The sequence below is a fragment of the Polypterus senegalus genome, chromosome 2, assembly GCF_016835505.1.
Source record: "Polypterus senegalus isolate Bchr_013 chromosome 2, ASM1683550v1, whole genome shotgun sequence".
NCBI lineage: Eukaryota > Metazoa > Chordata > Cladistia > Polypteriformes > Polypteridae > Polypterus > Polypterus senegalus.
Genome location: NC_053155.1, coordinates 149,211,360 through 149,229,401, shown reverse-complemented (window position 1 = coordinate 149,229,401; position 18,042 = coordinate 149,211,360). Strand labels below are relative to the sequence as shown.

The window sequence follows — 18,042 nt, the reverse complement described above, 5'->3', positions numbered from 1 at the left end:
AGATCGAATATATACAGTGCATCTGGAAAGTATTCAAAGCGCATCACTTTTTCCATATTTTATGTTACAGCCTTATTCCAAAATGGATTAAATTCTTTTTTTTTCTCAGAATTCTACACACAACACCCCATAATGACAACATGAAAAAAGTTTACTTGAGTTTTTTGCAAATTTATTAAAAATAAACTAAGAAAGCACATGTACATAAGTATTCACAGCCTTTGCCATGAAGCTCAAAATTGAGCTTAGGTGCATCCTGTTTCCCCTGATCATCCTTGAGATGTTTCTACAGCTTAATTGGAGTCCACCTGTGGTAAATTCAGTTGATTGGACATGATTTGGAAAGGCACACACCTGTCTATATAAGGTCCCACAGTTGACAGTTCATGTCAGAGCACAAACCAAGCATGAAGTCAAACGAATTGTCTGTAGACCTCCAAGACAGGATTGTCTCAAGGCAAAAATCTGGGGAAGGTTACAGAAAAAATGTCTGCTGCTTTGAAGGTAACCAATGAGCACAGTGGCCTCCATCATCCGTAAGTGGAAGAAGTTTGAAACCACCAGAACTCTTTCTAGAGCTGGCCGGCCATCTAAACTAAGCGATCGGGGCAGAAGGGCCTTAGTCAGGGAGGTGACCAAGAACCCGATGGTCACTCTGTCAGAGCTCCAGAGGTCCTCTGTGGAGAGAGGAGAACCTTCCAGAAGGACAACCATCTCTGTAGCAATCCACCAATCAGGCCTGTATGGTAGAGTGGCCAGACGGAAGCCACTCCTTAGTAAAAGGCACATGGCAGCCTGCCTGAAGTTTGCCAAAAGGCACCTGAAGGACTCTCAGACCACGAGAAACAAAATTCTCTGGTCTGATGAGACAAAGATTGAACTCTTTGGTGTGAATGCCAGGCCTCACGTTTAGCAGGAACCAGGCACCGCTCATCACCAGGCCAATACCATCCCTACAGTGAAGCATGGTGGTGGCAGCATCATGCTGTGGGCATGTTTTTCAGTGGCAGGAACTGGGAGACTAGTCAGGATAAAGGGAAAGATGACTGCTGCAATGTACAGAGACATCCTGGATGAAAACCTGCTCCAGAGTGCTCTTGACCTCAGACTGGGGTGATGGTTCATCTTTCAGCAGGACAACAACCCTAAGCACACAGCCAAGATATCAAAGGAGTGGCTTCAGGACAACTCTGTGAATGTCCTTGAGTGTCCCAGCCAGAGCCCAGACTTGAATCCGATTGAACATCTCTGGAGAGATCTTAAAATGGCTGTGCACCGACGCTTCCCATACAACCTGATGGAGCTTGAGATGTGCTGCAAAGAGGAATGGGCGAAACTGGCCAAGGATAGGTGTGCCAAGCTTGTGGCATCATATTCAAAAAGACTTGAGGCTGTAATTGCTGCCAAAGGTGCATCAACAAAGTATTGAGCAAAGGCTGTGAATACTTATGTACATGTGATTTCTCAGTTTTTTTATTTTTAATAAATTTGCAAAACCTCAAGTAAACTTTTTTCACGTTGTCATTATGGGGTGTTGTGTGTAGAATTCTGAGGAAAAAAATTAATTTAATCCATTTTGGAATAAGGGTATAACATAACAAAATGTGGAAAAAGTGATGCGCTGTGAATACTTTCCAGAATAACTGTATGGACACTGGTGATACAGTAAGTCAGAAGTATGTAAATATTGTAAAGCTTTGAAGTTTAACTCAGAGAATTTGGTGGTGCTCACTTGCATTTATTTTTTACTTTGCAAAAAAAAAATTTTAACTGCTGATGATGTAGATTGCTTTTTCTGTGCTGAAATTCCAAACAGAGAAACATATCCTGAATTATGGTACAAAGTCATTAAACACAAGTCCCACAGACCTCATTTAAAAGATTTGTATATTGGGACTCGAAAGATTCCAAAGATTGTTTTTACATAAGTTCTGAAATAAAAGTGAAACTAATGAAATAGCAACAATTCAAAGAATAAAAAAACGTACAAGTGTGTATCTGGAAAACCAAACACGGGGGTTGGCGAGCAAAGCGGGCAAGGGGCGAAGCCCCCTAGTAATAAATATATTAATCTATTGGAATTGTATTTTGTAATGCATGAAATAATAAAATGCATTTATTATAAAGCAGTAAAAAGTAATAATAGCAATAAAAAGCAGCATTAATACTTGTGAGGTACTATCTATTGTAATGACAAATGCAATGGACTGCCTCTATTACATGCCATGGGATTAGTAAAAGCAATTTTAATGTTTGTGATACGTCATCTGTTGGATTGACAGAGAAAGAGCAACTCGATGGACACAATGATACACAGACACGTGTCCTTTTATTAAGGTGAATAAATCTGTTAATTTTCCATAATCATTAAATGAAGTAAACAAATTCTCCTGTGCATTAAGAATTCCCACATTCTCTCAGATGGTGCACAGCACATTTACTTTCTAAATATACAAGGAATAAGTTGAATATAACGCAATCAAAAAAGCCCATTATGATTTATAAAGATAGCAGCAGTGCATTTTCACCTACAGTAGCTCTGCCTAGACCTTGTATTCATTAATTTAGTTGAAACTATAAAATGTTATACAAAATGCCTTGACATATGACTGGCATATTTCATTATTGGATGCCTTATATATTAAAGGGCCAGTCAATACTTCTGTTGATACGTTCTATATAAGTAAGGCCGTGTGCCCCATAAGCATCATAATTTTCATGACAGTCAAGCTTCAGCCATTCGGGAATGTAGGACTTGGTGGTATAGACAAAGAACTCTACGATGCTGCCAACAGGCGAATCAGTTGAAAGCAGGTTACTGGCACCTTCCCATTCTTCTATCTTGACCTTCTCAAGAGTACGCTGATACACACGTGGACATTCTTCAAATTTGTCCAGAAATTGTAGCATCTCATTGTCAATCGAGTAGATTTCTCCTTTAACGTGGTGGCCAGATCCTGGTACGTTTAACAAAAATGGGATATTGTATTTTCCTGCTATGACCAGTGGAAACTTTACAACAGTGTGTCCTCTTCCTTGATATTCTGCTTTCCCATTTTTGGCTGTTGTCATTTCACAATGGTTTGGCTGGCCTCTTTTCAAGGTACCATATACAAAAATTAAGACCATTGTAATATTCTGTAAGAAAACACAATATGAATGTTATTATACATTTATATAATTAGGAATATATACAGTATTGAGAAAATCAGCATGCAACCAAACTTTACATTCAACTGCCTGTGCAACCACAGTAGTGTGAGATGTTTTTATCATAGCATGTTAAATCCCCTCATTTGAAAGTCACACAACTATTAGAAGAAACTTTAACCAAAAACAAGCACAGAATGCGTTGGCTGGCTCCTTTTGAAGATAATTTGACCTCCTTTTTCTTTGCTACTATTCTTGAGCCAAACCTTGTTTTAATCAACACACAGGATGAAATATGTTTTCATTTATGGTTTCAATGCAGAAAAAGGAATATATAATAGGAGTTAAATAGGCTTGCTCCTATTATAGTGTGTTTCTGCTAAAGGAAAAAGTTGAAAGTTATTTTCCTGCTGATACAATAATAATACTATTAAAATATGTTTATCCTGTTAAGCTTCCAGTCAAGAGCAGTTTCCTTTGAATACTACTGTTCATTAAAGATCTGTTCACTTAGAATTCTCAAACAACTTGAAGGCCCTTTTTCTAAAAGATATTTACATGTAAGACAAAAATCCAAACATTCCAACCTCTCTGAAGCATTTAAATGTACCTGAGCATTACATGCTATCTGTATGTCATGTACTCATGGGGATGACCGGTCAAACTAAGGAGTCGATATGCATTAAGAACTGAAACTTGTAGTACTGAATTTGCTGATGCTAACAGCAGTGTGTCTAATACTAGTAAGCAATGGAAAAGAAGGTCAGTTCTGATCATCTTTTCACTATTAAATTGTGTTATACCAAGAGGAGGGAATTTGTAGTGATGCTGTTTAGGCGTAATCAATACTGCAACTAAAAGATAACACTTCTGCATTGTAATTGTAATAATTTCTAAAATGCGAACACTTCTTGGTGTACAACTCTGATTCTGGTCCCTTCACCTGTCTTGTTCTCTCACCCTTTATTGGAGTTTGCTGTTTTTTGCTTTTTATTAACATGGCTAAGTTTTACTCTCACAACCCAAAAATGTACAGGTTGGGTTTTCTAACTGACACCTTGTAGATATAAATGTGTGCATGAGAATGCTCTATAATGGATTGGCACCAAATGCTATCAAGGTAGACTCTCTGTGACACTGAGTTACAAAATATTATTTAATTCTTATGTACAAGCAAAATGTGTTGAAAAAAATTATAAAGGTTCAGTGTTGGCTAACCATTGGGAGAACTGTATCCTGTGATTTTTTTTTTTTTTTGCAGTTTAGACCAGATTACAATTTTCATGCACTATGGTCAGTCAGGACTCGCAACATGCAAATCCCCTGTTCAGAACAGGCACCTTTGAGCAATCCTCAGTGTGATTTTGTCTTTTTTTTATAATTTTGTTTGTGCATTACAGGTAAAAGTAAGAAGGTGCCCGGCTCAGCTTTTGACTTTCTATTATACACAGTATAGAGAAAGTATAGGAATCATGAAAAAATTTGACCTCGAAATTTTGATGAATCTTGACATTTTAGACATTTCTGAGTCCAAAAATACCATTTTTGAAATTATGTCTGTCTGTGTGTAAACACGATAAATCGAAAACACTTTGACCTAGGTCAGTGAGATTTTGTACACCTACTTTATATCAAAAATAAAGAAATCTATCAACTTTTGGGCCACTTCTTTAACTGAATACTTTTGCGAATAGTAAACTATGGTTATTAGATATTTATAATGATAAAAAGCAAACAGATATGAAATATGAGAAAAATTACTCAACAAGGAAGTAGTATTTTATGTAAACAACCATTCAAATTTTTTGTATTATGGAAATATAAATGTGTACATGCTATTAAAAACTGTATTCAATATAACACATTTTTTCAATAACTGTTATTAATTTTATTTTAATTTATACACCATCAGTTTAACAATAACATATAAACATTGAACATGCCATGTAAATATAAAAATGTAATGGGAACAATAAACTGCTATAGTCCCTATCGTGTTCATGGTAATACATTTAATTTTATGATTTTTTTTTATTTCCGCATCATTATCATAATTAAATGTAGCTAAATGCAGTTTTATCTATAACAGTTTATTGTAACATATAATACTAACACTTTTTCTATGTTTTTAGGTGACTATAACTATTTTTACTTTGCACTTTATCTAAGTAATGTATATGTAATCATGAAAAAAAAAATCCACCACCATTTTCGACCTCCCTTATTGTGAAAATATCATTTTAATATAAAGTTTGATTATAAATAGAGATAAACGATTGTGTATTGATATTATCAATTAGTTATGATGAGAAACAAAGAGATATGATATTTGAGAAATATTTCTCAACTGGAAGTGGTTCTGATGACCTTTACTTCTATCACAGTACACGAGAAAGTCGAGAGGAGCACACTCACGATTTTTTAATTTTTTTTAATTATATTGCACTGCATTGCAATGAACCCCGTTTTGTGAAGGGCTGTTTTTTTCCAAGTGTCTCATTCATTTGGAAGTTGCAGTTTTCATGTGTGTCTTTAAAGTAACTATGTAAGAATCAAAGCACTTCATGCTTTACAGCATAAAACTGTACATATATTAATAAAACATAAAAATACACATACACTGCCAATGTGCACAGAGCACCCAGACCTTTTAACCTACTTTTGGATAACGTATTTGGGTACAGTACATCGGCAAAATTCACGGGGGTTACGTTCCTAGAGCACCTGCGAATTGTGAAAAAACACAAATTTTGGATGTGGTTAAAAAAAAATGCCTATTTTCATAGTTTAAACCCTAAATATGCCCCCAAAACACTTTAACTTAATTTCAGACTCAGCTTAATACATTACCTAAAAATAAAGAGTGTAAAGGTAAACCTGTATACTGTACTGCTATGTCTCCCGCAGTGCTAGAATGTAAAATAACAATGTTACCGCTATATGTACTGTAATTCATGCAACCGCGTTTTCATTGCCAGTAGCCTTAGACAGTGCAGCTCATTTCAGCAGCATCTTGGGGCTTTAACCGTTAAACTTCCACATACTTCTATCTACCTATCTATCTATCTACTTGGGGGTTAATGCATCCCTGGACGCAAAATACTTTTTTGCTGCACTTTAAGTAAACGCCACAATTAACAAAGAAAAAGTGAAATTTTTAAGTAAAAGCATTTTTTTTCATGCAAAGAGCATCATAATTTTGCCACACTGATCATCTTACACACTGCTAATGAACTGTAAAAACTATTTTAAAAACTACTGGAACAATATGTACAAAGTGCAACTGACGCCATGGACGTAAATCACTGAGCCAACTGCGTTTAAACTGGCTGCAAGCAAGCACACAGAGATAAGCGCTAATACTGTCAGACTAGTCTTAGTGCAGCTTAGGTCACAGAATTGCACACAAACACTTTATTCAAACACTTCAAAAACAAACATGTCTCTTTCAGAAGTAAAAGTTGATCAGCATGCAGATAGTTAACGATTAAATAATAGACAAACATCACAGGGGAGCACAACCCCAACAGAAGCAGAGAATGTCTGGGGGAGGAAAGAGAAACAAAGCAATCGGCCAAAAAGGACCAGTACGATTCAGGTTTTTAAGTAAGTGTAGCGTCACAAGAAGCCGCAATTGAGAAGGACGGTGATTTATTAATTTTTATTGTGGCAATTCCAGCCTTGACCCAATGCGTGTACTCACAAACAGAGACAAAAACAAAGCAAACAGCAAATAATAAATGTAGTGAAAACAAATGAAATAAGAAAACAACTACAGTGCATCCGGAAAGTATTCACAGCGCATCACTTTTTTCACATTTTATGTTACATTCTTATTCCAAAATGGATTAAATTAATTTTTTGCCTCAGAATTCTATACACAACACCCCATAATGACAACGTGAAAAAAGTTTACTTGAGGTTTTTGCAAATTTATTAAAAATACAAAAACTGAGAAATCACATGTACATAAGTATTCACTGCCTTTGCTCATTACTTTGTCGATGCACCTTTGGCAGCAATTACAGCCTCAAGTCTTTTTGAATATTATGCCACAAGCTTGGCACACCTATCCTTGGCCAGTTTCGCCCATTCCTCTTTGCAGCACCTCTCAAGCTCCATCAGGTTGGATGGGAAGCGTCGGTGCACAGCCATTTTAAGATCTCTCCAGAGATGTTCAATCGGATTCAAGTCTGGGCTCTGGCTGGGCCACTCAAGGACATTCACAAAGTTGTCCTGAAGCCACTCCTTTGATATCTTGGCTGTGTGCTTAGGGTCGTTGTCCTGCTGAAAGATAAACCGTCGCCCCAGTCTGAGGTCAAGAGCGCTCTGGAGAAGGTTTTCATCCAGGATGTCTCTGTACATTGCAGCAGTCATCTTTTCCTTTATCCTGACTTGGCTCCCAGTTCCTGCCGCTGAAAAACATCCCCACAGCATGATGCTGCCACCACCATGCTTCAATGTAGGGATGGTATTGGCCTGGTGATGAGCAGCGCCTGGTTTCCTCCAAACGTGACGCCTGGCATTCACACCAAAGAGTTCAATCTTAGTCTCATCAGAGCAGAGAATTTTGTTTCTCGTGGTCTGAGAGTCCTTCAGGTGCCTTTTGGCAAACTCCAGGCGGGCTGCCATGTGCCTTTTACTAAGGAGTGGCTTCCGTCTGGCCACTCTACCATACAGGCCTGATTGGTGGATTGCTGCAGAGATGGTTGTCCTTCTTGAAGGTTCTCCTCTCTCCACAGAGGACCTCTGGAGCTCTGACAGAGTGACCATCGGGTTCTTGGTCACCTCCCTGACTAAGGCCCTTCTCCCCCGATCACTCAGTTTAGATGGCCGGCCAGCTCTAGGAAGATTCCTGGTGGTTTCAAACTTCTTCCACTTACGGATGATGGAGGCCACTGTGCTCATTGGGACCTTCAAAGCAGCAGACATTTTTCTGTAACCTTCCCCAGATTTGTGCCTCGAGACAATCCTGTCTCGGAGGTCTACAGACAATTCCTTTGACTTCATGCTTGGTTTGTGCTCTGCCATGAACTGTCAACTTTGGGACCTTATATAGACAGGTGTGTGCCTTTCCGAATCATGTCCAATCAACTGAATTTACCACAGGTGGACTCCAATTAAGCTGCAGAAACATCTCAAGGATGATCAGGGGAAACAGGATGCACCTGAGCTCAATTTTTAGCTTCATGGCAAAGGCTGTGAATACTTATGTACATTTGTTTTCTCAATTTTTTTATTTTTAATAAATTTGCAAAAATCTCAAGTAAATTTTTTAATGTCATTATGGGGTGTTGTGTGTAGAATTCTGAGGAAAAAAATGAATTTAATCCATTTTGGAATAAGGCTGTAACATAACAAATTGTGCAAAAAGTGATGCGCTGTGAATACTTTCCGGATGCACTGTATATAACTTTTTTCCCCTTACGGCGATTACCCATTAGATACAACAAAGCACAAACAAAACACACACAGTAAATCATGAAAAAGTTCATGGAAAACGGCAACGGATGAAATGTAATGATGAAAATAGATAGTTCAGAGATCCGCACATTGAATGGTAATGTACAGATAGTCCTACCAGTAGTTCCTGAAATGGTGAAGATGGGTGGACAGATTCAGGAGTGCTCCTTTCTTTGCAGGATAGCCATGAATCCACTTACAGTCCTCATGTACACAGGCAGACAATCGAGACGCACGAAACGATCCACGACAAAATGAATAAGTACAGGTAACCCAACAGAAGGTAGCCAGACAGGAACTTGAAACACGAATTACAAAAACTTTTTTTTTTTTTGCTTTTGGTCACCATCCCCCTTTTTAAAAGCCACGCTGACATCCTTTAAAGGCCAATCAGAGCCACGGCAGGGACTGCTGGGAGTTGCAGTTTCAAATTCTATTGGCTACTTTCACCATCCCAAGTCGTGGTTCTCTCTACAGTACAGTATTGCCACTAAAAAAGCCATTAAAATTGCGAAGGATATTTGCGGTTTCTGATAACAATTATTAGTTAGGTTCTAAGGAAAAATCCGCGAATGACTGAGGCCGTGAAGTCTGAACCGCGACTTCGCAGGGGTCTACTGTATATACTTCGTTTTAAAATGGATATTCAAATCTAACTTGTTGGCATGTAATGAGTAAACCCCACAGAGTTTGCTTCGTCATGAGTTTGGTGAAATTACAGAAATGTTCATGAAATGAATGGTGAAGGAGGAACTAAACTACTTTTAAATAGATTTAATTGTCCCTGAGGGCTTGAGAAATGTCTGGCAAATATGCTAGGCCAACTGTTTTGGCCAAAAAATGTGATCTTAATTGTTGTGAGGCACCACTGCTAACCACTGTACCTCAAACAACAAAAGATGCAGAGCGAATGAATACCACAAACAGAATACAACAAATGACCAAAACTAGCAATATGTAAGCAAAATATCAATCATTGCACTCACAGAGTTTCAATCTTGGGGCACACCCTGGCCATGCCATGAAGTGGCAGTGTGGGACTGACCCATTTGAATTGTCTGAAGTTGCAGCTCCAGGCACAGTTAAAGAGTCTTTTTTGTTTCCACTTTTTCTGTGCTGATGCTGCACATTTTTTTCTTCTATCAAGAAATTATTAGTAATAAATCTTTCCTTATTATTATTAATATTATTATTCGACAGGGTATGTTTTGAAAGTGTAATGGGCACATGGTCAATTATGCCTACAAATTAGCCATGCTGCTCTGTAGAGCCAGCACACAAGGAACAGTGTTATATATCTGGTGACAGTACTCATTACTGTCAAATTTTATTAAATAAAATTTTCATTTAAAGGTTTACAATTTTATATTATGTCATTCACAAAGATGCACCACATGTCAATATGTAGCACTAGTATTCATTTTCTTGATTTATACGTACTAACATAGGTGCCGGGGCTGGGGTTTATCACAATCCTGGGGCAATGTTAGAGAAAAGCTGCAAAGGTAAAAAAAAAATTCCACTTTTTTTTTCTTTTTTAAATGTTTCTATAAGATGATTTGTACCATTGCCACATACATTTGCATATGGTTTGTTTATTTCTCTCTATGTAAAATCCTGTTGCAGCACGGCAGCAAAAGATGGGCGGGTTGGATAGAAAGGACCTTTTGGGAGGTACGGGGCTGTCATTGCGATTTCCGGGAGTGCCATGGAAACGGACGCACTATTTAAATAGGAGAGCAAAATGGTGGGAAGAGAAGGAAGGAAAGACAGCCCGAGTTTTTATGGTGGAGGAAAAAAACATGCTACATTGAAGTCCAGGAGAAAGATTGTTTTCGGGGAGCACCACAAGTCCAACGCAGTCTGGGGTGGCCACTTCAAAGATTCCAGATACGCTGAGGGAAGTGAACCTCATCAGTGAAAGGGATCAGAAGCAGTGTGAGCCGTAAATCTTTTATTCTGGGATTGGCATGTCTAAGAAACTGAACTATGGGGAAATAGGAGAATCAGATAAAGACTAAATCGAAGGGACGGTGGGGAATATTCTTGGATATATAATTTTATGCCTTGTGTTTATTGTATATATTGGAAGTGGGGGAGTTGGGGGGAATTGTAGAAAATGTATTAATTTTTTTTTTTTGCATCTTTTCTCTGTGTGGTTTGGTAAATATTGCTTTTATTATTATAAGTCATCTTTCTGCGATGTGGGAAAGGGCTGAAAGCAGTTTGGGGTTGACCTGCAATCATCAAGTGTAGCGGATACAATCATTACAGATTGATTCAATATATCAGATAAGTACTAAATAAGTTATCTTTGAGTGGCACTAAACCCAAAATAACTCGCTATTTCATCTGCATTTACCTCGCCAGTCTGCCAGGTAGCTTACAGTGTCGAATGCTCTAATATAATGACAGAATTCTGAAAAACAGAAGTGTAATGATTATCCCTACCCATTATTCCAGTTTGTAGTATCTTCACTAATTTACGTAAAGAATGCAACATACAACCACCCAAGTAAAGCACAGTGTCAGTTTTTAAGTGAAATAGCAACTAGAGAGATCTTTTTTTAGCGTGTCAGGAGCAAAGGTGTAGTTAAAGCGGTGTTTTCCAACCATTTTTCTGTGGTGGCATGTTTCTGAAACCCAAAAAATCCTAAGTCACACCACAATTTCTATCAATCATAAAAGTATTAAATCTATTAGACATACTAAACTGTCCAAAATGGTGGGACAGGGGACGGCAAAAAAAAGCAGCTTGGAGATTGCACACACAGCACTTGTGTACTATATAATTTTCAATCATTGATGGTGTTGAACAACTGATGAGAATATTGGCTTCGCATATTATAGCATGCTGGCTTTGCAAAGCATCATGGGGAACGACTTTTCAGAAGAATGTATAGTGAACAAGGTCATTGGCTAACACAGCATATTCTCTGTGAAAAAACCTTTAGCGAATTTCACCAATCAACACTATTGTTGACTAATCTGACAGCTCTAATACTGACTTGGTACATCACAGTTTTGTATGCAAAATAAAACTTTGGCAGACCACAAAACCCTGTAGTGGATAGAAATAAGTAAAAAACTGAAGCAAACAAAAGCGTCAGTAACTAGAATTTAAAGCACAGCTGGTTTGCTGCCACTTGATCATTGGAAACACACTAATGGTGAACCAAAATGATCTGTGTACAGTTCATGGTCTTTTACAGTGGACATAACTTAATTTTGTACATTTACTTAGAACTGAAGTTAATTCAGGGCTTATCCTGGCGGTTGGATATCAGATCATTGCATTAAAAATATTTCACAAGTAGCTACACAGAGTATTTTGTGTATATATTTGTAGAGCCTTTACAGTCCATCTTCCGTTTATGAACATTGCCCTAGTGGAGTAACTATACATGTGTAAACCATATGATAGAATGCTGCCATTCTGCTGTGTGCTTGCTGATGCTTACATAAATGGGGATAGGTAAACTGTAATGATTATAATATTGATGAGCAAATGGACGTTGTGCATCCTCGTCAACACAAAACTAAACATTAAATCTGGTGGGAATGATACTTCTCAGCAATCTTAAGTACAGGGTGATAGCATACAACTTCAGACTGAATGTGAAAGATTGCGTTATGGTACTATATTCTGCTAGGAATGTGTTATTTGCAGATATTAAAAGATGATGCTCTTCAGAATATACAGATGCAAATTCAAACACAAAGACATATTAGTTCAGGCTACATAAAACATCCTACTGGTTTGTAACAAATATAAAATACCGTGCATCCGGAAAGTATTCACTGCGCATCACTTTTTCCACATTTAGTTATGTTACAGCCTTATTCCAAAATGGATTAAATTCATTTTTCTCCTCAGAATTCTACACACAACACCCCATAATGACAATGTGAAAAAAGTTTAGTTGAGATTTTTGCAAATTTATGAAAAATAAAAAAATGAGAAATCACATGTACATAAGTATTCACAGCCTTTGCCATGAAGCTCCAAACTGAGCTCAGGTGCATCCTGTTTCCCCTGATCATCCTTGAGATGTTTCTGCAGCTTAATTGGAGTCCACCTGTGGTAAATTCAGTTGATTGGACATGATTTGGAAAGGCACACACCTGTCTATATAAGGTCCCACAGTTGACAGTTCATGTCAGAGCACAAACCAAGCATGAAGTCAAAGGAATTGTCTGTAGACCTCCAAGGCAAGATTGTCTTGAGGCACAAATCTGGGGAAGGTTACAGAAAAATTTCTGCTGCTTTGAAAGTCCCAATGAGCACAGTGGCCTCCATCATCCATAAGTGGAAGAAGTTTGAAACCACCAGGACTCTTCCTAGAGCTGGCCAGCCATCTAAACTGAGTGATCGGTGGAGAAGGGCCTTAGTCAGGGAGGTGACCAAGAACCTGATGGTCACTCTGTCAGAGCTCCAGAGGTCCTCTGTGGAGAGAGGAGAACCTTCCAGAAGGACAACCATCTCTGCAGCAATTCACCAATCAGGCCTTTATGGTAGACTGGCTAGACGGAAGCCACTCCTTAGTAAAAGGCACATGGCAGCCTGCCTGGAGTTTGCCAAAAGGCACCTGAAGGACTCTCAGACCACGAGAAACAAAATTCTCTGGTCGGATGAGACTAAGATTGAACTCTTTGGTGTGAATGCCAGGCGTTACGTTTGGAGGAAACCAGGCGCTGCTCATCACCAGGCCGAAACCATCCCTACAGTGAAGCATGGTGGTGGCAGCATGAAGCTGTGGGGATGTTTTTCAGTGGCAGGAACTGGGAGACTAGTCAGGATAAAGGGAAAGATGACTGCAGCAATGTACAGAGACATCCTGGATGAAAACCTTCTCCAGAGTGCTCTTGACCTCAGACTGGGGTGACGGTTCATCTCTCAGCAAGACAATGACCCTCAGCACACAGCCAAGATATCAAAGGAGTGGCTTCAGGACAACCCTGTGAATGTCCTTGAGTGGCCCAGCCAGAGCCCAGACTTGAATCCCATTGATCATCTCTGGAGAGATCTTAAAATGGCTGTGCACCAACGCTTTCCATCCAACCTGATGGACCTTGAGAGGTGCTGCAAAGAGGAATGGGCGAAACTGGCCAAGGATAGGTGTGCCAAGCTTGTGGCATAATATTCAAAAAGACTTGAGGCTGTAATTGCTGCCAAAGGTGCATCTACAAAGTATTGAGCAAAGGCTGTGAATACTTATGTACATGTGATTTCTCAGTTTTTTTTATTTTTAATAAATTTGCAAAAACCTCAAGTAATCTTTTTTCACATTGTCATTATGGGGTGTTGTGTGTAGAATTCTGAGGAAAACAATGAATTCAATCCATTTTGGAATAAGGCTGTAACATAACAAAATGTGGAAAAAGAGATGCGCTGTGAATACTTTCCGGATGCACTGTAAAACCTATTTAGGCTAAGTGATTTTTCATACACGGGAACTGTAACTAGGCTTGCCAGCATCACAACAATTGTCACTGCTAAGAAGGAGATCAGTTAATTTTAATTGTTATAATAGTATCTGTCTGGACAGATACATAATTTGACAAGCATTATCCAGACAGCATACACTTGAGAATCAAGTCTCTTAACAATCTTAAAAACAGATGGATACCCTACAAAAATCAACACTTGGAAGAAGCCACTATGCTCATTTTCTGGCACTCTAAGGACTACCAGAATGCCCTCATCCACATATCCAGTTGTGATGCCTTTTATTTCTTTTCTCCTGGGAAGAACAGCTGTATAGAGTTATTCAGCCCCCTAGTGGTAAAGAGTTTTAACACGTTGTCCCCAATATATTATAAATTACACAAAAAATCATGCTTCATGTAAACATTTCAATTTATGAATAGAAAACTCATGTCTGGTTTCATCTCAATGTATGCCAACAAAAAGCCTCCCAAGAGTTTTTATGTATAATTTGGAACTAAACACAGCAAAAAAGGCATGGACTTCAAAGAATGAATTTTACATAGATAAGCATGTGTTTTGACTAATCTGTTTCTTCTTGTTTAGATAGATAATACACTTGAATGTAAATCTAGACTCAATCTGAAGCTTTGAGTACAGTTTTGGTATTGATATATTTGGCAAAACAATTGGGGATTTGTTTAAAATTTAACATAAAAAGCATGCACAACAACCTTTTCCATGTAGAATGTGTACCCACAGTAGCACTGTCAATGGCATCTCACAGCTTTTCAAGGATGATGTGGTAAAGAATAATGAAAATGCATTCTGGAAAACTTAATAGTGTCAAGTCTGTATTTTTTATTATGAAGTAGTCTTGCTTGTCTACATACCATTCAATATTGCCTGCCCAGGTCATTTAATTATGATAATTTATGTTTATATTGTACTACATTTTTATTATATATGTAATATATCTTATTTAACACAGTTCCTGAAATCAGAGATCACACAGCTATATTTCTAAAATGTTTTAACTGCTTAGATACCAAAAATATACTGGCTTTCATTATTCTTAAAATAACACTTTACTACAATTTTACAGCGGATTTAGTTTGGTATCCACCACAAGATACAGTTACAGGATAATTCTTCAAAAGTTTCCTGAGAGCTGTAGGAAGCAGGTGAAAAAATAAAAATGCACTGATCTTTAAACCTGGGACTGACTGCCTGAGTCAAGTATGTCCTGAGGTCAGGCTTCGCTCAGTGGTAACTTTCAAGAAGAGCCAGTGTTCAATGGAGGACTCCAGGGACCATATCCTGCTAACCCTTTGATGCCTTCATTCTGTATCTTGCTGTTTTCTTTTTCTAGCACAGACAAGGCCTTCCTGCTTGGAATGACCCTTTCCTCTCCTTTGTGAATGTTTCAAGAAAGTTTTCTTGCAAAACACCTTTCTTATATTAACTACAGAAGTTTCAGCAGAATGAGGATCCTTTGAAATTAGAGGCCGTGATCCCTACACAGCAACCCTTTACTTAGAAACTGTGAAACACTCATTTAGAAAAACAAACATTGTTATGCTAACTACTAACATAAGCCTTAAGACAGTTACCTTAGTTGTACTTGAAACGGCTTCATACTAGCAATCACATTTTTCCTGAAATCCCAACATTCCCAAAAGAACATATAAAACTGAGCCCACTCTTGAACATTAACAAAACAAAAAAAAAATCAACAATTCAATGATTCATTCATACCATATTTTCAAATAACAGATCATTTGTATTTTATAAACATTACTGCTTTTAATGGTTTCATTTCTAGAATGTCTTGCATGTCAGTCTACAATTCAATTTTCCACACTGCCCATTAGTTCATACATTTTCTTTCCTGCTTTACCTAGCAGAAGGTTAAAGACTGCTAAGGCTTATGCTGGACCAGTGGACACGAGATAAAAACTCACCCTTGAGTTGACACCTTACATTTCAGGGCAAACTCAAGCAAAAAACGCATACTTACTCATATTGCCAATCAATGTTACTTTACAGTATATACCTACAGGAACTCCACCTTATTTCACTATTTGTAATAAATTATTGAGTGAAAATGTAGTTATTTGATGCAGGTCTGCTTTTTGTAACTACCTTACAAATGATGATCAAGTCTTTTCTATTCCAGAATATAGCCACAGCATTTTAACATGCATTATATTCATACACTTTGGACTTCAAACCCTGAGGTTGTGGGTTCAAATACCTCTATTGACATTGTCTGATGATGAGCAAGTCACTTGACCTGCTTGTGCTCCAACTGGAAAATGAAAAAAATATAATCATTTATATCATAAATGTTGTAATTTGCCTTGGATAAAGGTGTCAGCCAAATAAGTAAATGTAAATGTAAAAACTATTTGGGTTGCAAGAAATTTTTTTTTTTAGAGGAAGTTAACACTGAATAACATAGCAGGACTGAACACACTTAATTCAAAAGGCTTGTATTTGAATTTAAGTAAATGCATCTAAAAATTACTGATTTAACCTTCAGTCATCACCATCTGTGTTCTCCTTCTGAGAAATATTAAGATGACACAACATTAAGCTGCAGTATTGTAAAAAGCTAGTTCTTTAATTGATCGCAAGTAGAATACACTATTTTAATTGTATTTGGTTAAGCTGTTTGCATTCACTTATTTTGAGCTTTAGAATGAGATAACCTATCCTATTTGTCCATGCTGTTCACCTGGGTTCTCAATAAAAACATCAAGTTGAGATTCGGAGGTCCCTTAAGTCCTATCATGTGACTTGGTAATTTTTTCCATGTGTCTATATTTCTCTGCGTGAAGAAAAACTTTCTAATATTTTGTGCCAAATCTACCATTAATAACTTTCCCTCTGTGTCCAATGTTCTTGTTGAAGAATTTATTTTAATTGTAACACCTGGAAATCCCCTATACTAATTTCCTTCTTAATTCTGTATACTTCAGTCATGTCTTATCATACATTTTGTTTGTTCAAACTAAAATGGTTCAGTTCCTTTAATTCTGTCTCATAGGTCATGCCCTGTGCTATGCATGTTCAAACTAACCATAAGCCATTGTAAACACGTATTGCATCAGCTTCTTCCTGTTGTGGTGATGGCATGGTTACAGGGTAATTTTCAAATTCCCTTTAATTTTTTGATTCACATTTAATTTCTTGAAAGACCACTCCCTCCTTTAAAACTGATCTACTCTCCCAACATGTCCAGGACAAATAATCTACCACCTATGCTGCTTGTTAACATACTAGTCTTTATATATAAATACGCTAGCGTGGCTGCTCATTTGTCTGCCAAGGATTTTAAATCACCTGTAGCTCACAAACCGTTTGAAATATTGACCTGAAATTTGCTGCACATATACTACGTGACGTCTACAATCCACTTTCAGGGTGATGATTGACCTCCAAGGTTATTCCTCTCTATATTTTAATTTTATTTTATTATAGAATCAACTCTTGGCAGTGGCCAGCAGGGCGCGCTGGTGTATGGGTGCCATTCTCATCCCTACCGACTTTGCTGTCACTACCCCTTCCTGTTCATATCTAAAATCATTCTTGAGGAAGACTGATGACTCAAGTGCCAGCTTAAGTGAAAAATTAAAGAAAACGCACTAAATAATTGCAACACAAACACTGACTTAATAAGTTTTAATGAGAAAAGATGCAGACGAAAGAAAAGAAGAAGGGGGCCGCTAGAGTGGAGAAAAGAAGAGCTGCTCAGGAAGCAGCAAGCGCATCAACCTCTTGAGTAAACAAATGCTAAACTTACAGAGAAAGAGTATGACAACTATGAATGCTCAAGTCAAGTGTATTCACTGCACATTATCATGCAGTGTGCCATTACTGGTTTTCTTATAAACAGTCAAATTCATTTTTAAAGAATTTTTTTTCAGAGTTGGTACAAATAAAGCCATTGGCAAATTAACAATTGTTACGTTAAGGAAATACTTAAAATACCATTA

The 18,042-nt window shown here is 37.7% G+C and overlaps 1 protein-coding gene across 6 annotated transcripts in view; it reads right to left on the bottom strand.

Annotated features, from left to right (window-relative positions):
* Positions 1-2,310: 2,310 nt before the first annotated feature.
* LOC120523468 (gamma-glutamylaminecyclotransferase-like) overlaps positions 2,311-18,042 on the bottom strand; it is a 34,969-nt gene continuing 19,237 nt past the window's right edge. For all 6 annotated transcript variants that reach the window (XM_039744807.1, XM_039744809.1, XM_039744806.1 and 3 more), the window contains one exon: positions 2,311-3,138. In XM_039744807.1, the coding sequence (XP_039600741.1) occupies positions 2,635-3,129 (495 nt within the window). In that variant the 5' untranslated portion in view covers positions 3,130-3,138 and the 3' untranslated portion in view covers positions 2,311-2,634. The remainder of the gene's footprint in view (positions 3,139-18,042) is intronic.